This window comes from Pholis gunnellus (genome assembly GCF_910591455.1).
Source record: "Pholis gunnellus genome assembly, chromosome: 21".
Lineage (NCBI taxonomy): Eukaryota > Metazoa > Chordata > Actinopteri > Perciformes > Pholidae > Pholis > Pholis gunnellus.
The window spans coordinates 10,435,107-10,458,309 of record NC_136548.1 but is presented as its reverse complement, the minus strand read 5'-3'; the positions used below and the strand labels follow the sequence as shown (position 1 = coordinate 10,458,309).

At 42.8% G+C, this 23,203-nt stretch overlaps 1 protein-coding gene across 1 annotated transcript in view; it reads left to right on the top strand.

Moving 5' to 3' along the window:
- LOC306713373 (supervillin-like) overlaps positions 1 to 12,953 on the top strand; it is a 37,537-nt gene extending 24,584 nt beyond the window's left edge. Inside the window, exons 9-29 of the mRNA XM_079183043.1 lie at positions 4,065 to 4,212; positions 4,675 to 4,758; positions 4,919 to 5,005; positions 5,302 to 5,485; positions 5,606 to 5,778; positions 6,245 to 6,406; positions 6,680 to 6,816; positions 6,949 to 7,096; positions 7,208 to 7,353; positions 7,543 to 7,718; positions 7,897 to 8,032; positions 8,164 to 8,464; positions 8,641 to 8,795; positions 8,997 to 9,099; positions 9,223 to 9,430; positions 9,519 to 9,652; positions 9,758 to 9,913; positions 10,231 to 10,374; positions 10,575 to 10,684; positions 11,241 to 11,396; positions 11,505 to 12,953. Of these exons, the coding sequence (XP_079039169.1) occupies positions 4,065 to 4,212; positions 4,675 to 4,758; positions 4,919 to 5,005; positions 5,302 to 5,485; positions 5,606 to 5,778; positions 6,245 to 6,406; positions 6,680 to 6,816; positions 6,949 to 7,096; positions 7,208 to 7,353; positions 7,543 to 7,718; positions 7,897 to 8,032; positions 8,164 to 8,464; positions 8,641 to 8,795; positions 8,997 to 9,099; positions 9,223 to 9,430; positions 9,519 to 9,652; positions 9,758 to 9,913; positions 10,231 to 10,374; positions 10,575 to 10,684; positions 11,241 to 11,396; positions 11,505 to 11,591 (3,135 nt within the window). The 3' untranslated portion in view covers positions 11,592 to 12,953. The remainder of the gene's footprint in view (positions 1 to 4,064; positions 4,213 to 4,674; positions 4,759 to 4,918; positions 5,006 to 5,301; positions 5,486 to 5,605; positions 5,779 to 6,244; positions 6,407 to 6,679; positions 6,817 to 6,948; positions 7,097 to 7,207; positions 7,354 to 7,542; positions 7,719 to 7,896; positions 8,033 to 8,163; positions 8,465 to 8,640; positions 8,796 to 8,996; positions 9,100 to 9,222; positions 9,431 to 9,518; positions 9,653 to 9,757; positions 9,914 to 10,230; positions 10,375 to 10,574; positions 10,685 to 11,240; positions 11,397 to 11,504) is intronic.
- Positions 12,954 to 23,203: the final 10,250 nt, after the last annotated feature.

Here is a 23,203-nt window from a genome sequence, read left to right as displayed (position 1 = left end):
CCCCGACTTGTTGCCATAAGGATGTGAGGTTAGGAGGGCTTGTGGGGTGCAGCAGATTTGGGAGTGGTGACGCCAAAGCCCAGAGATCCAGGGCTTAGCTGGGCTCCCAAAGAGAAAGAGCGACACGCCCCTTACCCTTGTGAAAATACAATCCTACACCATGACCAAACACCTGCAAACCTTCCAAGCTAATGCCTGCTTCTTTTTGTTAGTTTCTGAACTCTCCTCCCTGCCCCTGTCCGCAAAGTACAAATAAAACAAACAATTCCCTGCAAAAGCAAGCTTTTTGTTCTTTATGGACTTCCATGTGTATAAACATCCATGTCATACAGTTAAACACGGGTCAGCGTCGAGGGGGTTTAATGTTTAACACATGCTAAGATAACTGACGTATTTTTTGAAGTGGCGATAGAAGTGCATGCAGGTTGCTACACGCTCGTCTCCTGTTCAAACAACACCACCCTCGCTGAGTTTTAAAGTGGAAAAACAACATGATAACCATTCCCTGGAATAGTGCAAGTAAAGAATCGGAAAAAAAACAATGAGTGCCACACGGATATCCCCCAAAAACAGTCAATACTGGACAGTGAGTTTATTCATACGGAGCATCTGTTGGTTTGATGTCTGTCCAGATCAATGATCCTCTTTTTCTGGTTTTGGGCTCATCCTTCGTCCAAAGGATGAGCTAACCTTTCGGATAAATCCACTCTTAGTCTGGAAAAAGCCACTTAATAAGTAAGTACAGACAGCCAGCAATTTGAACAAATCCCCACTCAATTAAATACTGAAAACTGATGTCATGTTTTTGTTTGAGTGGTCTGTCTTCGTTATGATAAGTCAACACAAAGTCCAAACTGCATCCTCAAATCCCGCTTTAATTGTATCTTGAGGTTTTTTCGCCTGTGAATTGGTCTGTAACCTGCCGTGCTCGATGGCTTCGACCGCAGAACTCTGTGAAACCAACTCACCTCAGAGTTGTAGATAATACACGGTTTGGATACATTATTGGCATTGATGCCATGTCAACATTAGCTATGGGGCATTTCCCTTCATGCGTCTATTCTTGTTACATTTCTCTCTCTCTCTCTCTCTCTCTCTCTCTCTCTCTCTCTCTCTCTCTCTCTCTCGCTCTCTCGAGGAAAGGCCGTCGGTTTGTCATTTTGATCTCATACACTGCCAATTTGGAGCAGATGTTGTTGCTGTTTGGTTGATATGTGGGAGCCCAGGGAATGTGACATGCATGGTACACACCATGGTCAAATTCAACCAGCTCCAGATGTTTCCTGTTAAAGCCTGCTAAGCTGTTCTCTGCATCACAGCTGTGTTGTAAAGTGAGGCCTTGTTGTAAATTCATTTTACAGAAGGTCTGTCTTGTCTTAAATAAGTATTGTTAATCATAATAATCATTCAATTTACAGAAAACTGCTGCTTTGTTAATCTAAATTCAGACCATCCACTGAAGATGAAGTGTATTGGAGGATGTCCTTGAAATAGCTCTTTTAAAAACACAAGTTAATACGTTGTAAGAAGTCAAACTTTTGGCGTTAAATACGCCAACAGAGTGAGAGATTCTCACTTGATTACAACTAAACCATGAGGCTATAGTTTCACACCCTGCGTTGCTTTCTATCTCGCTTCTCCTCTCTCTCCCATCCTCCCAAACTGTGTGCCAGGCTTTAAATGACCCACGTCTCATCTCTAGTCTTCCACGCTGAAACCCGCTCTCTCCAGCTGTTGCGGTCTAATGTGTGCCATGCTGTGCTCTTTACTCCTCCATTCTCCTCTGCTAATTTCCCTTTCCTTATCTCCTTTTGCTACTCCTCCTCCTCCTCCTCCTCCTTTAACCCTTCTTTCCAGTTATCTTCTGTCCTCACCTGCGGACTCTACCCCTTTCTTTGACTTTGCCACCCACTTGTCAACCTTTCCCAGCCCCTTCAGGTGAGTGTGTGTGTGCGTGTGCGTGTGTGTGCATGTGCCTCTTTGCATGGACTTTATCTCGATGTTATCGTAGCCCTTATTTCTCCACCTGTGCTCTGGACGACGTCTCACACACCCTCTGAGAATTACCTCTGATAAATCAGAGCTGTCGACACACTCGCCGTTGGTACGTGGATGGTGGTTTGCCGGCTCTCGGTTGGTCGATATCTGTGTCGGAGGTTTGGCTGAGGTGCTGCCTGCACTGTACAGTAAGACAGGGCTGAGAAAAATGGCTTCCTGTGGGGGTTTAAGGCCCAGGCGCGCCGCCCCCCCCCCACCCTTCTTCTCTCGAGGGTCCTGTCAGGCCAAGGTATTTCCCCTCTCTGATTGACTCCAGAGATGAGCTGCTAGCTGGAGGAGCCGTGTCCGTCTGTAAGTGTCTGAGAATGCTATCGTAGTTTGCAAGCACTGGCATTCTTATACTGAGGGACTAATGTGATTAGCATGTTTTTGAGTATTAATAGTATGTTCAGACCCAGTGTGTCGTCTCCGTGTGCGCGCGCCAGTGTGATTAAATGCATTTCTTTGAACTTTTGTCTCGTGTCAGGCTAATATTTGACGACTCTGTGCAACCTGTTTACCATTAAAGTACAAGCAAACTGTGTGTGCAGTGAGTGAGCGACGGAGAGGGAGGGTGTTACGTGTTATATGAGTGGAAGATGGTTTGAGGGAAACTGGTTTTTCCATTTTGTTAGGACATTGTTGCTTGTGTGTTGCAACATGTGTCACATTAATTCAGGACAAATAGCTCATAGGATTCCTCAGGCTTGTTATTCTTTATTGTTTTCAGATTTGTGTTACATGCCAGTGCAGAGGTCCTCAACCTCTTTGTATCTTAATAAGGCCTTCTTCTGATTCTGTTTTTGAAAAAACATAGAAATACAAAAACGGAGAAAAATAAAGTGGGCTGTAAATATGCGCGATGTTATTGTTAGTTGTAAAGACCAAATGAGGTACTGTGATTTCCCTGGCACAGTATATAACACCATGTCATATATATTTATGGGATATACATACATGTCTGACAGATTCTGATGATTGAATGGTTCATTTTGCGACGTGATGGCTCATAAAGAATTTGCAGAAGTTGTGTAAACAAGGCAATTTTACTGAGTAACAACTCTTCAACGAGCCATAAGTAAGTAGTAAATGTGCAAATTGTAAACAATTGTACTTAATCTTTTTTGCCTGAATGTGCCAAAACGTGTGCAGTTTGCTTGAGCTAATGAGAAATTCAAATCTGTTGTGAACAACATATTAATTGTTCAGAGATTTGAACTTATCGTTTTGGAAGAAATAATTCTCATTCAAGAATTGAGCTAAAGCGAGAAAGAGAAAAAATGTAATACTATGTAGACTAATTTATAGAAAATAAAGTTGGAATGTTTTGTACAATACATTTGTCTTCATGCTGTTATCGGCTCCGAATGTTTCTCCTGTGCAGTCATACTGTGGGCTGGAGATAGGTCTCCCTTAGCGAGACTCTCCCGCGTGCAACTCACGGTACATTACACGCAGTGAATTGCTCATTGTTAGCCAAGGAATAAGGGGTGGCAGCCAGTAAAAGCTCTGGCAGGGCCATAAAACGCTTCAAATATTTAGGAGTGGAATATCATTAATTACTTTAATACAGCTCCTGGGGTCCAGTGGGACCAGGGGGGGCAGTAAACCTCGGCTAATTCATTTTTAATGGTGGAGTTCAGGTGCAAAAATGGCAGCAGGAATAAATCACGTAAGGAAAGCTCTAATGTATAGCTGGTGATAGATGGCCTCAGTACAGTTTTGTTTTTTTTATTGTCAGGACTCTACATTCTTCATGCTTTTTGTGGAGGTTGTTGTTTTTGGGAGAATTCACGCTCCCCCAGAAATAATAAGAAAGTAATGATATCTTTCAAAATTCCATTTGAAATGTATTTCTCGTTGCTTCACTATCTTCCTTCACCATCACTTGTAATGTCTCCTGTGCTCACCCATGATTACGTCACGTCGTTTCCTCATAACTCTCTGTTCCCGTGTGACATGAATAGACTAGTAGAGTGCATTGGCCAACTTCCTTTTTCATAATGAAATTCCTAATGTTCCAACAGAAATCCAGTGTCGATTTGGGGCCCAAGATGTCCCTGGCGGACCGGATGAAGGTCCTTAAAGACAAGGAGGAGCAGTGGAAGAGCAGAGGCAAAGGAGCCGCCAACGACTCTGTCCAGTTCACTGTGGCTGGACGCATGGCCAAGAAAGGTGAAGCTGCAGTGTGTTAGCTCAGCGTGGCTTGACACAAGTTGTTGTGCTGTGACAGTCAGACTTGCAGACTCTCCGTGATGCTACATGACGCAATTTTTCTGCATCATCACGGTAGTTGGATACTGTCCTTGTGGGACCCGTGAAGACGGGACCTAAAAACGATTCTCTTTAGAGCTGCATTGATTAGTTAATTCATTGATTAATGAATGAACAGAAAATGAATTGATACAAATTTGATTCCCTGATAGTTTCAGTTATTCTTTTCTGGCAAAACGCCTTTTTTGTCTAATGTGAGATTTTGATGCTTGTCTTTCTCATGCTTGAAAGTAAAAATATTGTTGCATTTGGACTGTTGACTTTTTCACTGCTTTTAGATAAAACAATGAATCGGCAGATTCATTGATGAGGAAAATGATTGTTAGTTGCAGCCTTACATTTCCCCCCCTTGTCTTCCTCCAGGTCTTGTGACAGACACCGGAAAGGAAGAGTCTCCTCTCATCTCCCTCAAGAAGTCTAATGCCACGCCCGTGAAGCCACTGGAAGGTCGGAGACATTTCCCCTCGACTTATATTACATACTTATCAGTGTGTGAATCATTCAGTTAATCAATAGAGTTATTAACCCGATGCATCTGTTGTTACTGTAACAACAGATGTGTAATATGAGTAATATGAGTAATCCTCTGTTTGTTTTTGCTGGACAGAAATCTCCAGTAGAACTGATGTCAAGGTGGAAGGAGACAAAAGGCTCGACAAGCTCGAGTCTTTCCTCGACAAGCTCCACAGTAAAGGTGCCACACCCTCGTTTCTTGTTGTTTTCCACACAATATAATATGTATTGGTTATTAAGGAGGATCTATTATATATATGTATGTCTACAAATTTGTTAATCCACATTCGTTAAATTTCAATCTTAACTTTCTTTTACTGACACATAGACATAGTGTATATTGAACATTACGGGCATGGCACGCACATGAGCCCCTAAGCTCACACAGGACAGGATATCCAAAACATTTTGCTCATATCTGACTCACCTTCTCCCCTTCCGTCCTTCCTGCTTCCTGCCGTGGTGGGTTGGTCACAGGCGTGAGCAAAAACAGGACTTCCACCGTCGAGGTGACGGCGGAGACGGAGAAAGAGGTGATGACCCTGGATGACGAGGAGACGTTCGGCAACTTCTACAAAACGGTGTCCCCGGCGAGACTCCACGACTCCAGTGTGGTTTTGACGGAGGAGGACCTCAGCCAGATTCAGGCCAATTCACCAAAGTTAGTTGAATCATAACAATAATGAACGGCATTACTTTTGACAATTTGAATGACTAATTTTTCTCAAGAGTCATTGGTTGCTTTAATGGAAAATGACCACTGTGTTGTGTACGTCTTTAGACTCACCTCGGCTGTAGCAGAGCACAAGCGAGCAGTACGACCAAACAGAAGGAACCAGGGCTCCAGGAACCCTCTGCGGGCTCTGGCTGCCCGCAACGACATCCGGCAGGTCTACACTGAGCAGAGGCTTAACGTGGCCTCATTGGAGACCAAGAGGATCCAAGTGGAGAGGAGTAAGACCGCTCATACTGACTCTGGCACGATGAATGTTCTCACCATAGCAAGGCTTAAGACTCTCACTTTCACGCATCATCAAAAGTTGAATCCATAGCCACGTGTAGCGACTACACCAAGGTTTGTTGTGTTGTTCCTGATAAACCGACTGCGTAGTTTAGTCTGCTACTCATTTCCTATGCTTAGTTCCTCTCCATCGATACTTTTCACAGACTGGTCTGGCCTCAGTGACCTTTTCACAGGTTACCTGAAAATTAAGAGGAAGCTGTCTAGCACTGCTCGCACGAAAGAAGTAATAAGAAAACAAGTTGTATCTCTTAATGATCTGTGCTTTACATCTGGTCTCTATTTGTTATAATTAGCAAGCTGGCAGATTAGATCAAGGAATAGTAATGATCAGTGTCTCAATTCCACTGTGTTCCTTTCTTAATGTCCCCCGGTCCTCTTCTTGTCTCTCCCTCAAAGTGGCAAAACACTCCAAAACCAACCTGGCGGACGTGGCCTTGGCGGGCCTGGCAAGCAAGGAGAACTTCCGCAAGGTGAACCTGCGCAGCGTGAAATCCACCGATGTTGTGACTAACAACAGCACACTGCCTTTCAACAAGCTCATGCTCATTCGCATTAAAGGTCAGCAACACATGCAAATCAACTATGTGTGTTTGTGTTCTATAAATGCTTGTTGAACGGAGGTATGATGTATGGGCGCTCTATCGCCCATAACCAAAGCAAAGACTTAAAAATGCTGTTAAAGGGAAACTCTCTGGTGTGCTTCCTGTGTTATGCCTTAAGAATGTAAAGTTAATAAACCTCAAAACAAATGATCACATCTATGTCAGTGATTTATGCTTCAGATTAGGGCTGCTGAAGTCTGGAAGTATGAGCTGATTTGTCTGTCTTTAGGTCGGAGGCACATCCAGGTGCGCCTGGTGGAGCCAACAGCCCACTCTTTAAACAGCGGCGACTGCTTCCTGCTCATAACGCCGAAGCAGTGCTACATGTGGAGCGGAGAGTTTGCCAACGTGATTGAGAAAGCTAAGGTAGAGAACCCCCGCGTACAGGATCCACAACCAGTTGTTGGATTTGAACGCTCAGACAGCGGACGACGCAGAACGTCAAATTCTCCGCTTGAATACAGATGTGACATGTGCAATGTGCTTTTGTGTGGCCAGGCGTCGGAGATGGCGGCGTTTGTTCAGGCCAAGAGGGACCTCGGGTGTAAGGCGTCCCAGGTGACGGTGCTGGAGGAGGGCATCAACACCGACAGCAGATGGGCCAAAGAGTTCTGGAGCCTGCTGGGCGGACAAACCCAATACAGAGGTTCATACTCGTTAATATCTGCCTCTCCGACGTCAATACAAGCTGTTTTTATTTAGCTCAGATCACAAACAGCCCTTGTCTCATTCTCTTTTTGTGCTGTGTGTGTTATAGGGGCAGGGGAGCCAGAGGAGGACGAGCTGTATGAGAATGGGGTGTTGGACTCTAACGGGGTGTACAGACTCCAAGGAGAGAAACTGGTGCCTCATGAAGAAGCCTGGGCTTCCATTCCAAGTGTCACCTTGCTCGACTCTAAAGAGGTAACGCCCCTACTCCCAAGTCTGGGACCTGCTTAGAAAGTGTGAAAAGAGATGGTAGAAATATTCATAAAGCACCCGTGATAGTCCTAGACAGACATTTGAATACACATTGTATCTGTTTATTAACTGCTCTCTCTCTCTCTCTCTCTCTCTCTCTCTCTCCCCACTGCTGCCAACGCCCCACACCAGGTCTTAGTGTTTGATTTTGGCAGCGAAGTGTACGTGTGGCACGGGAAAGACGTGCCCCTGGGTGACAGAAAGGTTGCTGTGAAACTTGGCAAACAGCTTTACAGCGGCAGCTACGACTACAGCGCCTACAGAGTCAACCCTTTAGATGCCTCCTTCACAAATTCGGATGTGCCTCAGTGAGTATCACATCCTTTTTCATAGCTTTTAACAGAACTGTGTTATCTGTATCTATCTATCTAGCTTTGCACTTAATAAATGCAGTTTCGTCTGATATAAAGTGTTGTTGTAGCCCCTAGTGGTTTTGTCTTGCCAGTACAGCTGCTGAGAGGAGACGTTTTTTTGTGTGATTTCCAGGCAGGGGGAGGGTCGTCCGAGCTGGACTCTGTTTGGCCGGTTGTCGGAGCACAATGAGACGTCCCTGTTCAGAGAGAAGTTCCTGGACTGGGCTGAGAGGAAAAAGGAGGAAGCAGCTCAAGCAGATGAAATCAAGGTAGAAGACATTAGGCTGAGGGTGTTTGGATTTTTTTATATCTGACAATCTGAAGTAGCTGTTCATTTCATGAATATCCCGACTAATGCAACACATTTGAAACTAACGGAGGATGTTCTTTGTCTGCTCAGAGCCCCGTCCACTGCATTGAACGGCCCTCCTTTGACTTGGAGCTGCAGCCATGTGACGCCAAGGCCCTGCTGGACAACGAGCCGGGGCCGGTGAAGACGGTTCTGGAGGGGGTGAACGTCCAGCGGGGCCACGGCCTGGTGAGGGCCGATGACGGACGACAGGCAGAGTTGGCCACAGTCGCTGTGGACGCCTGGCACATCAAAGAGCACGGAGAGGAGGAACTGCCAAAAGAGAGCCTGGGCCAACTGCACGAGGCCGACGCCTACATCATCCGCTGGAAGTACTCCATCACCACACTCGGTGAGTCGTGCGTTTGGCACAGAGGTAGCCTAAAGAACGAACAGCGGACGTATTAAATAGGAGGTTGTAATACGGCGACGGAGTAGTAAGACCGGGGAGAAGATTAACGGCATCGATCTGCCTGACTGAAAATCCTGATTTTACCCGCTGGGTTTACTCCTGTTTTGTTCTGTCAGTGGGTAAGCGGCAGAAACCCGGGGAGCTGAGTGCCGGTGCTCCGGGCAGAGAGAGGACCGCTTGTTTTTTCTGGCAAGGCAGTCACTCCAGCATCAGCGAGAAAGGAACATCTGCTCTGATGACAGTGGAGCTGGGCAGCCACAGGGGGTCACAAGTGGGTATCAGTCCATCACAGCCACACACAATCAATAAAATGTCATTTGTAAAGGTAAAGTTCCTGATTAGAACTCAGAGTTAGCTCGTGTTTCTTCCATTCATCTCTTAACTTGATATGAACAGATGAATGGCTGTGTTCAAGTAGGATTTTAATCAAAGTGTGTCTGTCTTCATCCGTTGTATCCGATTGGCTGTCCAGGTGTTGGTGACTGAGGGAAAAGAGCCTCCGTGCTTCCTGCAGCTCTTCCAGGGAGGTTTGATCATCCACAAGGGCAGTAGAGAAGATTATGCCAAAAACACAGGTAAAAAACACCAAAAAACATTGTTTATTGTTTTCAGTGATGCGGATTCATGTAGAGACTTCGGCTCATTTTTATAAAATACTGTATCAAACAGTTGAACAAAATTCTGATTCACCTCTCCAGTTGGCTGGCGGTTGTTCTGTGTCCGGGGTGAGGCAGAGGTGGAGGCCTCACTGGTGGAGGTAGATCGCCAGCATGCCAGCCTGCGCTCTCGTGCCAGCCTGGTGCTTCTTAATGCTGAGAAAGGCCTTCTCTTCCTGTGGCACGGCTGTAAGGCACATGCGAGCGCCAGGCAGGTGGCCAAAAGAGCCGCGGACAAACTAACCCAGAGGTAAGGAAAGGGCAGATGGACAAATAGATGACCTGTGGATGGACATAACGTTGTGGACCGACGGTGTCTCCGTGTTTGGGTCTTCAAGGTGTCCCTCGGAGTTGGGTCTGAGCAGCACCAGCGGCGTGAAAGTTGAGGAGGTGGAGGAAGGATCTGAACCCGCGGAGTTCAAGAAGGCTCTGGGCCCGCAGGACAAGAAGGCCTACGACTGTATGCTGCAAGGTGCGTCCTCACGTTCACACACTTAAAACCAATTCCTAGTTATCAGCAATAAATAGAGAGAAAGATCTTTTATTGCTAATGTGTGTGTGTGTGTGTTGTCTCCAGATCCAGGGAAGTACAACTTCACACCGCGGCTGTTCCGGCTGAGCGCCAGCTCTGGGTTGTTCGAGGGGGAGGAGCGTCTGTATCCCGCCAGGGTGACGGAGGGAGTCATGGCCATGCCCTTCCTGCAGGAGAACCTCTACTCCGCACATCAGCCAGGTACCACACACACACCTGTAGAAATGTCACATTTCAGTGAGTCGTATGTTTATTTCTTTGTCAGACGCATTCTATGAAACTATAAATTCTTTCTGGAATAAAACTACTTCTGAGATGTTAATGAGATCAATTGTTTGGACCTTGGACTGATGAAAACTAAACAGTAAGGTGCTGGTGTGTTTAAAAGACTCTTTCTCAGGCTGCTCTGTCGGTGGATATGTTTTATTGTTGCTGTCTGCCTATCATTACCGGGACTGCATTACCTCTCGGTGCTACTGGATGTACACGTAAGTGCTCTGCTGTCTTAACTTCTCCAGCCCTGTTCCTGCTGGACAACCGTATGGAGGTGTACCTGTGGCAGGGCTGGCAGCCCGAAGACACGCAATGTACTGGCTCTGCGAAGATGCGCTGGAACAACGAGAGGAAGTGTGCCATGGAGACTGTGCTGCAGTACTGCAAAGGTCAGAGTTCAGACAACCACTGGAGCTAAATAGTCTGCGTATGCGATAATTGATCCGGACATTTTTAGGAGCCAAACACTTCCCCAAATAGTCTTTAAAAGATACGGCTATTACTCGTCCCGATAGAGTGGATATCTGAATTTGGAACTGAACTCAAACGCATGTTTTTCATATCTTCTTCACTGTGGTGTGATTTATAGAGAAGAACCCTCGGCGCCCCCCTCTGGCGTATCTGGTCCTAGCAGGCTGTGAACCTCTCACCTTCACCAACATCTTCCCGCACTGGGAGAAGGACACCAGTATCACAAAGGTGGGAGACTTCTTTTTTATTATTATTGTGATGTCTCAGTTGGGGTTAAGAGAGCTGTCCCAGTATATCACAACTAAGACAGGAGACAGTATGTCGACACTAGAAAGAATCCAAATCATCTCACTCAACCAGATCTGTTCAGATAAGGTGTCATGCCCCAGACATGTCTATTTAAAGCTGGCATGCGGAATCATGCTCAGTGTAAAGTAAGTGTAGACTAGAGTATACTTTCTGCAGATGACAGTGAAACCGAGAACAACAGAGATTTGAAATGAAATGAAAAGTAAAGTTTAAATGCCTAATTCATTGTCTCTGCAGCAAGTTAATTTAATAGATAAATTCACTATCTTGGATTGAAACCGGTGTCATTTTAGTCTCAGTAAACTCCAGAGCGCCGCATTATTTCCTGCAGGAATGATCCATTTACCCATATTTTAATATAATTTAAATCTGTTATGATTCATGTATAATTCAGTCTTACACAAATAGAGCCATGGAGACTGCAAAAGTTCTGTTTTGCATTTGTTTACGTGCGGTGAATGGCGTGTGTACGCAGGCGGAAGGCTCCAAGAACAAGGTGATGCTAGTAAAGGAGGCACTATCTCAGCTCAGTAAGCTGCAGTACTCCATCGAGGAGCTGACCAGGAAACCGCTACCAGAGGGAGTGGACCCTCTACGGCTGGAGGTCTACCTGTCTGACCAGGACTTCAAGGTGGGGAACCTGGCTGCAGTCACATTGTCATACATGCATCGTACAGCAAATATACATGTACACACAGTCCAAAATGGATTTTTATCCTCTTGCTTTCATGTTTTTCAGACACTTCTTGAGATGAGTCGAGTTGAGTTCAACGCTCTGCCAAACTGGAAGCAAAATAATCTAAAGAAAAGCAAGGGTCTGTTTTAAAACACAACTTTTTGTACACAAATCCGTTTTTTTTAATGTTTTCAGCAGCTTTTTTTAACATTTGAGAGAAAATTATGTCCTCATTTTGTAATGTATAAGAACAGCAAGTATACCATTTTGTTGAAATATTGCTCTATTTTGAATGACTTCCATTGTTTTTATGTTTCCCTGTGTCACTGAAATATTTTAGCCAATCATTATGTGCAATTGTTAATCTTTCTGATGGCAAGATGTTTTCCTTGTATGGTAAAAATAGTTACACTCACGTTATAAATATGTAATATACTATAAATGAATGTGTTTTTATGTCTGACACCAGACTGTGTTAATTTTCATGTGAGATTGTGTTTGTATGAGAATTGCCTGTGGTGTTAAAACTGAGGGAGTTATTCACAGATTTTTATATTTCATGGGAAAATGTGATTAAATCCTTTTAGCAGAAATATTGACAAACAAAAGAAGCAAAACAAGTCAAAGATCAGAGAACAATCCCTATAATTTGTGGACGTTTGAAAGAAACGCGGTGGTCTTAAACCAAGATTGTACTTGATTGTACGACGTCTGACTTGTATAGTTACAACAGAAAATATATATTCCGTTTTTATTTGGGTGTGAGAAAATAAACTGAAACATGAAAAGTTAACTGTGACTTTGCAACCATCACATTTGATGAGACCGACTGTTGTCAGCATCATTGAAACTGGCCCATACATATTTCTTTTTCAAGTTTGGTACTGGATACTTCCTGGTTCTCATGAATAACCTGCCTGTGTGCCAGTGATGGCAGCCCTCTGATCAACTGGTTGTAAGGGACCAAATCAAGTCAAATTTGTCTTGTTGTACATGTTTGTTTGTGTGTGTGTGTGTGTGTGTGTGTGTGTGTGTGTGTGTGTGTGTGTGTGTGTGTGTGTGTGTGTGTGTGTGTGTGTGTGTGTGTGTGTGTGCAAGAGTGTGTAAATGTACATCTTTAAAAGTATTAAGTGTGTGTGGGTATGTAAGAGAGAGTAACTGTGGAGTATAAACTGCCTTTATAGCTGGAGCTGACACCACAAGTGCGTACTGCACATGTGATGTAATGGTATGTTATGCATAAACAATGCTGTTGATATGGCTGCCTGTGATGTCTGAATTAGGAAAGTCTCTGCATGATGTTCACAAAAAATGTTTTGCTTAACAATCGTGTTTTCATTTGTTGCAACGTGCATCATTTTTTTGTGATACATAAAATCGGCGTTGCGTGTGGAGACAGCTTCCAGGCCAGCTTGTATTTCATGGCACATAACGGTCAACATTGGTGGTAGGGAAATGAGATATTAATGCTCAAGATTCTCTTTTAAATAAAGTATTTAAAAAAAAAAAAAAGTTTGGTTCTGGTCGTCTTTTTTAACAGCATGTTGGCCTTTCTTAGTATTAACAACTGTGTTTTTCCGACTATGGCGTGTAATAGAATTCTTTCTGCATAAAAGGTTAATTGGAATCAATATTACAGCCGGCTAGAAGTTGTTGCAGTAGACATACAACATGATACTTCTTTGGGATGTCTAGAAATGTACATTTATTTTGTTGTGTTTTTTTCTGTTGTATTCTTCCAGTGGACCAGTAAAACATAACATTACAGAGGCACTACTTTTCTAAACACCTTTTCAAGGTTTTTTTTAATGGCAGGCATGTACAGAAAAAGCACAGGTGTTGAGTAACAATGGCTCCATGTCAGTTAGGGCTCTCAGAAAGCATTCTGATGATCAGTGAGCACAATACCAGAGCCCTGGAACTACTTTATAACACAGCCAGTATTTATGTCATCAGTAACACCTGTGTCAGACAAGTCTAAATGTCCACTGTGAGAACGTGTCTGCGGATGTTGCATATGTAATTTAGTTTCGTTAGAAGCTTGGAAATTATGTTAGAAACCCATTTCATTAAAAAAGACTCAAGCATGCCATATCTGCCTGTATTGATTTTGTTAGCTCAGTCGGCTGCTTGTTACACATTTTATTGTACTCATTGTACTTGACGCTACTATAGCGGCATTAATTAAAACCTGCAATACACCTTTGTTGGTCACTTTTGCCAGCAGCGGAAACAAGCCGACAAATTAGCTCGTTAGTAAACTGAGTGGCAACGTGTTAGCTAACTTGTGTATTTACACACCCAGCAGATGCGGAGCAACATTAGCAGTCATTTGGAGGCACGTTACTGTTACTACACTTTATGAACTGTAAGTAATTAAGTCTCCTATTAGCTCAGCTTTCGGTTTCCAAAAAACAAAACCTTCGGTGAAAAGACGCTGAAAGGCTTCATAGAGCAGAGGGGAACTAACCTAACAGCTTTGTGCGATACTGTGTGTGTATTTGTCACTAGGAGTGACCCATATCATCTACAAAATATAGCCACTGTAACATTTTAGTCATTCACCTAACGCTAGCTTTGAGTTCACTTTTAAGTTGTACTCTACTAACATTAAAGTCTAAATCATGGTGCAAAGCCAGCACACTGCCATGAACAACAATTCGGAGAAGTAATGAGTCCTTTATTCATAAAAATATATAAAATATGCAACAAACTCTGATTGTGCTGCCGTGTGTTTATGCGTATTTAACCACCAGGGGGCGTTGTCTGTCCAACCTCTACATTCTGTGAAGCTCTCCCTTAATGTGTGCAGCCTTTTGGGGCCATACATAAAATCGATACGTGATGAGTGGAAAAACAAACATATAAAACAAAGAAGAACTAATTGAGCTTCTTGAAATATTTTGTACAATTGTGTCAAAAACAGCCATGAATTTCCATCAGGTTCTTCATGACTCAAAGCTGTGATGCTGCACATCTGTGCATCACACACACCCGGGGTCACTGACATACTGTTAATACACAGAGATAGATGTATATGAAGTGTGTATTTTATTAATAAAGGAAACACATATTCAAACATTAACAGGTCTCTTATACTGTAACGCCGACCAACATGCAGCAGCAGAGTTATTTCCGCGACAGATGGCAGGAGGCAGCCGCCGGCTTGTTTGTTTATTTATTATCTACCCTCTTGTCCTGTGAGCATTAGTCACCTGCATCGCTCTGCCTTCTGGCTCAGGTGCAACAGCGGCCCACAATGCAACTGACATGCAGGCAAACAATGAGGCTGCCAATTCAAGGCAGAACACCTTGAGTAATAACTCTCTGGATATGAGATGATGGAGGCGAACGGGCAGCCCTGGAAGGGAAGACTAGTTCAGACTTTGATCAGGTTTCCAAATTTTGACTGGGCCTGAATTCATTAAGTCATATTTTATGAAGTAAACCCAATTTTAAAAAGGGTTTTTTATTGGTGAATTAGGTAGAGACGTCTGCAAATGTTGCTAATGTGTTGGACAAAACCGTTACAACATGAAACGTCATGTGTGTTTACCACACGTGACTCTATGTGGCCTGGAGGTTTGTGACCTAAGCTGTTCAAAGCCAACCTATTCCCTGGTGAATAGGAGCGCTTCTTTGTGCTGATTTCAAAACTTTTAAGAAGACAAAAATAGATAATACCATTCGACTTTAATATCAGTATATGTTTTTTTTGTGTGTGTTTACTTTTTATCCTTAAAGATGTGATGAGGTCATAATTGCTGAGTAGAGTAAATCATCAAAAGAAAAGTACATCATAAACACCACATCCAATAGGGATATTTTAGGAGGATTGATTAGCTCAGAGAGAGCCAATCAATTCCCCTTCTTCTTCTTCTTTATGAGCTTTCTTTCACCGCAAGATGTTTGTTAGCCGGAGCAGCAGAGATTAAAATGGATTTAAGGAAGACAAGTAAGTCCTTTAGATTCTCAAAACTCACAAAGTAACAGCGCCTGGCTCGCTCGGAGAGGAAAATAGAAACTAGTTTTTATGTGAGAAATCCGAGGCCTTGAACAATTAATTGAACGCTCTCAGTGAGGCAGCCAATATTGAGCCGAAACAAACCTGCAATAACCTTGGATGCCTGTGTGTGTTTGTGTGCACTGAATCGGCAGGAATAAAGGTGATAATGCTGCTAATCAAGTGATGCTCTCTGGCGTTCCTCCCAGCTGCGCTCTGGAGTCCTGCTGCTGAGATGAACTCGCCAACATCTCCCAGGCTGCTTACGAGCTACAGCGCGATCACCTCTCGGAGCTTTTGCAATATGTGCAGTTGAGGATATATACTGATCCATCAGGTATGAATCACATCAGGGAAACCTAGTTTACCTTCTGATGGTTTATGAGAAGCCAGATATTGTTTTTCTTTCTTTGTATTTTATTGCTTTTGACACCACTTGATTTGCCAATTCCTGTATTGAGGCTGGTGCTGTTTCTGATCATTGTCCCATGAACCATCTTCACAAAGTACTTTATCTTAGCATCATACATGGCACTTATAATTCCCACATAATAGTTTTCTTTTGTGTGACAAAATAACCTCAACTCAAAGATTCATGTACATGCTTTTTCTAGGCATAAAACTGCAGCTCATCTCCATAACTGTGTCCCAAATCTAATACTACGTGTTACTTCTACACAGTGTGTACTACATAAAGACTAATTTGTCGTAGTTCTAGCAATTGGTTTACTGAAAGTTTGACATTTTCTCCTCCATTTCCTTAGTGTATTGCATTGTGGGAGAATAGTATGCATCAACAGCACATTCAAAAAACATATTAAGTATACACACTGTTTGCTTTGAGTATACTTTTATATTTATATATCTGACTCTTTTCTAGTGGGAACACACTACACACTCAAAACCTGCTTAATATTGGTTTGTAATATGGATTTTGGAAATGGCACATCAGTGACTAAAGCTGGCTCAGGTGTCCTGTGGTCACATAATAACAAATATCTCGGACAAAGACTGTGAGAAGCGGTTGAAAGCTCTGACAAAGCAAGTGCGTGGACCTTAGAGTTGGATTTATTTTTTCACTCATGCTATTTTCAACTCGGCACTCTACCATGTGTATCTTCCAGCTGACTGAAAACAAGAAGGCTGGACCTGCAACTCATTCCCTAAACGAGATGGAGGATTTCCCAAAACGTTCAGGCTGTCCTTGTGAGGTGGGTGCAGACTAGTTCTTCAACATGACCTCTATTTTTACAGATGTAGGTGCAGCTTTTAGTGTTAGAAGTTACTTCATTTATTCTTAAATGCAACAGGTGACAACTTTAGGAAGTCAGACAGTACAACTATAGTTGATCCCCAATGGACAAATATGTATATAGAGGTTTTTTACAGCAGACATTTTGACTTGTTGCAGTAGCAAAAGCAACGCTGTCACTAATAACATTAACTATGGCTCTGTTGTATTCAAGTGTTAATCATGGCAATACAATACAATACAATACAATACAATACAATACAATACAATACAATACAATACAATACAATACAATACAATACCAGGACCTTGAAACTGAGGCAGCTAAATATAATTCAGCCATCATTATGTGCACCTGTGCTGTTCCTACTGTGACATGTCACAATATCTTCTGTTAAAAAGGAGAAATAATAAAAAAAACGTTCAAAGTGTTGTTTTTCCCTTTATTAGAATCTTAATAAAATTAGATCAAACAAGCAAGCACTTGCATGCCACACATGTTTTGGATTAGGAAAGCGGCTCCCACTGAGCCGACTGCTGAAGTGACCATTTATATTGTCCGCGTAATGTCAGCGGGATGTTTCCAGGCAGCAGATTTATCCCACTTAACATCAGCGCAACACATTCGAACACACACATACGCACTTACAAACCCCGACGGCAATCAACAAACAAACCAGAACTAACAAATTCATAGCCTTCCCGTTCCTACACCACCCTCTGACAAAAGCAGGTACTGTACACCGCATGCATAAACACACACACACACACACATCTCCCAGTGACAAAAAGCCTGCCTGTATCGACCATGACATAAGTCCTGCTTCCTGCGGATGAGAGGGGAACTACGGATGACAGATTGATTGAAAGATCTTCCTCCCTCACGCATCCATCACTTCAGCCTGTTTATCATCTTCTTGCTGTTCTATCCATCTGGACAGAGAGAGAGAGATCCATTTCGACCGGCCCTGACCATCAAGTCACCCAGAGGGGTTTTAGACAAAACATTGCTCTGGCAATAGGACAAGAGGGCCACATTTAGTTTGGTTTTAGTGAATACAAAGTAACATTTACTTGACCTCGTCTTTCTGAATACCCAGGTGCCAGTTAAGCTGCTTGATAAACTAATGCCAAAAGTTCTGTATCTGAGTCAGTTTAAGAGAAGCCCAAAATTGAATCTTAATTCTTAGCCGATGTTTTTTTTTTCCCTTTCCTGCCACAGTGCCTCTCAATATCTGTGTGTTTTGTTTTCTGTATCAGCGTGGGGGCGTTTCTCCATGTTCTCCGGCTTCCTCCCACAGTCCACAGACATGCAGGTTAGGTTCATTGTTGACTCTAAATTGCCTGTCGGTGTGAACGTGAGTGTGATTGGTTGTCTGTCTCCATGTGTCAGTCCTGTGATAGCGCGGCGACCTGTCCATGGTGTACCTTCGCTCCAATCACCCTCCCTGCGACCCTGAATAGGATAAGAGGTAGCGACTTAAATCCTTGGCTGTCGTTGTACTTCATTTTACTTGAGCATTTCCATTTAATATACCTTAATACTTCTAGTCCACTAGATTTCAGAGGGACATATTGTACTTTTACCTGGATGTCTGCAAAGTGAGCTGAACATTTTTGGATGTAGATGGCACTTATCCAGAGAAACTCACGTTGAGCACAACAGCAAAATAAACGGAGACCTCAAGTTCACAGACACAGACACCCGTTAGAAAGAAATGCCAGGGCCAAAGCTGCAGAGCACTCTGACGGCAAATGTAAATGCATGTCCCTTCATCCGTCAGTAATGAAAAAGCCTTAAAAAAGAAAGTTCAGTTAGAGCTTCGAGCAAAATGGATACGAAGCAAAGAATACTGCACAAAAGTTTTAAACATTGCCGCACACTTAGAAGAAATCCACATCAATGTGGCCTCCTACAGAAAATACAACTTTTTATAGAAGGAGCTGCCAAAAAGTCTTTTGGAAAAAACATTTAAAAAAAAAGAAAGAAACATGACTCATTTCTAAAGGCAGACATTTTCAAAAATCGTTAAAGATAGAACTCAATGTTTGGTTTACAGTAGATTAAAGTAGAGAGAGAACGGATGAGACAGAAGATTGATTTTAAAAGAGTGAATGGAGTCGAATCTTTTCAGAGATGAGTTTTTGTATCGTCAGGCTTTTCATATTCTCTCATATACACAATCGCAACATGGTGTTGTTATTGGTGTTGACAGTGGGGACAACGTGGATAATGATGGTATCAGTGATGTCGGTTGTGACAATGTTTCACCATGCTGGCTATCTGTGTGGATTTCGCTTGTTATTTCACTTATATATGGTTGTATTTATACCGCTGATTTATCTATTTACATTAGCAATGACTGATGAGCAATTCTTCCAATTGCTGGGACCTCAATCATCCCCACCATTGGTATACCGTCTCACCGCTATGTGAGACGTCTGATGTTGTGGGTCTTTCAGACAACACAGTCATAGTTAACGTCTCTGTGCTTTGAAACCTGCTTTTTTGCTATATTGGAGATTTTAGCAGGAGGAGAAGGCTTCGTAATTATATCATTTTATAATTTCAGTATGATGATGAGACTCGGCCAACCTTGTTCTGGCTGTACTTATTACAGCCAGTGAGCTTTTTTTTGTGCTTGCCGTCTAATCCTCGCTAAGCCCATCAGGTTCTTTGGCACCAGCTAAATAGGGTTGTCCACTGTTTGATACGGAGTGACCTTCTCCGTAGCGAGGGAAACAGAATCAGGTCTGCGAGGTCTCTGCCCTGCCATTGTTATACTGCTTTCTTCCTCACCTCCAATCTCCATACAATACCTCCTCTCCTGCCTCTTATATGAACTGATTTGCTCCAAAATGGCACTTCCACCATTGTCTGACTGACCAACTGAGTAGGAAGCAGTAAATGTCTCCAAATGACTAAATTGTGGCAATTTTAATTGGAAGTTCTTAGTGCTCCAGCGTTTACTTCCCCTTCTGCCAATTTTGTCTCTTTTATCTACATTTTTTTCAGCCTCAAATGATTCCTTCTTCGCTGTGGAAGTAGTGGATTATTTATCAAACGTCTGCAAGAAATGTTGCAATTCAATCTTGTAATGTTTTGTTTCTAAATGACAAAACAAAATAAGGGGTTAAAGTGCAATTCACTTTACATATTACGTTGTAAACAGCAGCATTTTTACTTGGCGAAAAAACAATCAATAGTTCTCTTCATTTTGAATTACCGATGTATTTTAAGGTTGTGATTTTGCTCAAGGAGATTTACAAGGTGCGGTTTCACACATGCGCATATATGTTTAGATGTGTTTTTGGTCAAATGTGCGGTTTAGGGTGTTGATAGGTGATTTTTTTGGTAACCTTTGGACAGTGCCAAGGTAGCGGTTTCCACCTGTTTCCAGTTTTTGTGACATCAATCGATTAAATTTCTGCAAGAAAATGAATTATTATTATTTCCCACAATGTTGAAATACTCCTTTGAGTTCACTATTGTTTAATTAGTACCACAATATTTGTGATAAATATTTGACTCTATAGTCATTACAATCTTTTGTCCATGCCTATTTATTTGTACAGACATTTTCACGGAGAACCCAAGTGGCGCACATCTCATTTGAATTGAAACTCCTTCAAATCCAATTCCTCTGAACCTCTCTAAAAACCAATCTGCAGCTTAGTGTTTGATGAGGGGCTCATATTGGACCTAGATTTCATCAAGGTCAGTGACACACGCTGTGTGGAAAGAGGGTACTGAGTGGTGTGTGTGGTAAAGCTGGGGCTACGGTCTTCAGTCATCTGTTTTGTACTCCGAAGCTGTGATATATTTCCCTAGATCAGATATTTACCCCACAGTATCTCACCAGCTTCTTTTTGTATGCCTCTGCACCGGCAACAGCTGTGGCCGGAAGCATTTTGTTTTCGGGTGGTGCATCCGTCCTGTCCAATGCTCGTGAACGAGATGTCTCAGGGACGTCTGGCGAAAATGTATTTAGCTGTGCCACTAAACTCCTCTTGGCCTTAAGAAGAAACTGATTGGATTTTTTTGTGGCTGAAGATCAAAGGGTAAAGGTCTCTGTGATCTAACGTCTGTCCCGTTCTTCTGAAAGCGATATCTCAAGAACGTCTCACTTCAAATTTGGCGCAAACTTTCACGTGCACTCAGTGAACTGATTAGAATTTGTTGGTCAAAGGTCACTGTGACATCGCAGAACACTTTTTTGGTCGTGACTCAAGAATTCATTTGCTAATTTCAAGCGAATAGGATGAAATGCTGAAGTGATGACATTTTGGACAGACATGGATGTAAACCGCTATATGACTGCATGGCAGTATTTCTAGTTTACCCCTTTTACAGCAATCATCAAAATGTATCACTAAAGTCAGCTATGTGCGCCTCATGTTTTATACAAACTCATTCTCCTACGCAGATGCTGTGAAATTGCTTTTATAGGTGTGTTTACCTTTGCCTGTAATGCTTCCTGCACACACACACACACACACCCACACACACACATTAACATACATATATATATTTTTCAATCAGTTACTTTGCAGATGGCTTTCAGTGTCACTGCAGGTGTTTTGCAGTGCAGCAGGTCTCATTTTCAAAACAGCTTTTTACTTTTTTCTCCGTCATTTTCCCTCCGTTGTCTCTCTCCCCCTCCATTTATTCCCTCCATGTCTATCTTTTCTTCCATTCTCTCTCTCTCTCACTCTCTCTCTCTCTCAATATGTCAGCCTCCTTTCCTCTCCCTCCCACCTCTCCATACTGCTCCTCTTCTCCATCTCTTTTAAATCTCCACCAATCAGCAGCATCAGAAAGGCTATTTTGCCAACGCCGACATCTGTAATTTGAGTCAGATGGTGCTGTTGTATACGCCTCATCGCACCAATGGGACAAAAGGAATTTGGGTAATGCGACCCATGATTGGTTTCCCCACTGACCGGAATATTTATCATATTTATATGATTTACTTGTTTGAAAAAAGGTATCCATGATCTTTATCTCTAATTGTCTCAAATGATTTCCCTCAACAGGCTTTTCTTATTTGTGAAACGCGTTTGCAGCATCACAGACCATAAACGTGAAAAGTATTGCAATTTAATTGGAGGCATCTTTTGCAGTCTGGATAACAGCGTAGCAGCGCTGTGAACAATGATGGTCACTGTGTAATTGTGTGTCAGTGTGACTATTACTGGTGGAAACACTAGCCCTCTGTACAAACTGACCAGCTAACCCTCCTCAATGGGCCTGAGGAAGTAATGCACTCAAGCAGCTGACTCAATTCCCCAGCATGCGTCAGCACGCACACGTAGCAGCATGCACTGTCACAAAGGATTTATATATAACATAATGATCAAAGCCCCACATCGCATAGGCACTGTTTTTGCTGTTTCCCCTGCGAATAACATGTACAGAGACGAGAACAAAATGAAACCCTTCATCTTCACATATCTGCAGAGTGGAGAGACGGTTCAGTGTTTTCCCGGCAACAGACAACACAAAGTTTATTTCATGACATCAAAGGGCCGTCTCGTCCTCTGAGTCCCAAACCCTCTTTCTTCCGCTGAACTTCAATTTTCTTCAAGACGCCTTGTCGTTCATGTCTGAGCTAATGTTGTTTGTAAACCCAATATGTGTGTTTAAGTAGAAAATGTGACCGTGAAATTTCCAGAAGATGATTTAGATTTTTCATTATTCGCTTTCTCCTTAATATCTACAAATGTTCAGGGAGATTTGTTTTGGCAGGATCCTCTGTTGTTTTATTTTTCGGAGTGATGTACTAAATCTGATGCAACATCAGCAATCTTCTCTGTGCTGCTGCCGATAGCTGCAATTTTTTCTCACCTTGGTGCAGTCCATTATAAGCATTTGCAAATCAAGAGAGTTTATTACGGCAGAAAAAATCCTCATGATCCCTCCATTTCCACCCGCTAGCACGTGTTACCCGTAATAGCACCCGTGCGCTTTGACATGTTTGTAAAATAATTTCTATCTTGACTCCTTCTGACAAGGGGTGATGAGCAAAACCATTTTCCTGCTGTTTTACAGCCTCCCCGATGATTTGCGCTCCTGATGGCTGGGTGCATTTGCTGTGTTCCCCCAATTCGTCTCAGCGTGACCCCGAGGTCATCTTCTAATGCAACGGCAGCGTTTTCATCCACATAAAGAAGCCCAGTAGGTGTGTTTGTTGTGCTCAGTTGGTTACTTTGATGAATGGGCTGCAGGGCTTTGAAATAAGATGTCAGTCCCGTAAACCACCGTTGTGCAATTCATCACCAGTACTTGCTTGTGAACATATACACGCATGCATTTGAACTCACATTCAGAGATTAATTAAGTCAAAATACTCCCTCTTTAGGAATTTATTTATTATTCTTGTGGTGCTTTGTAGCCAAAAGTGCCCTTATGATACACATCGCATAACTCTTAAACTAAACTTTACAATTAGCAAAGGTCCACCTTTTGAGCTGAACCTTGAAATTGTTGAATTGAAATGCCAATTA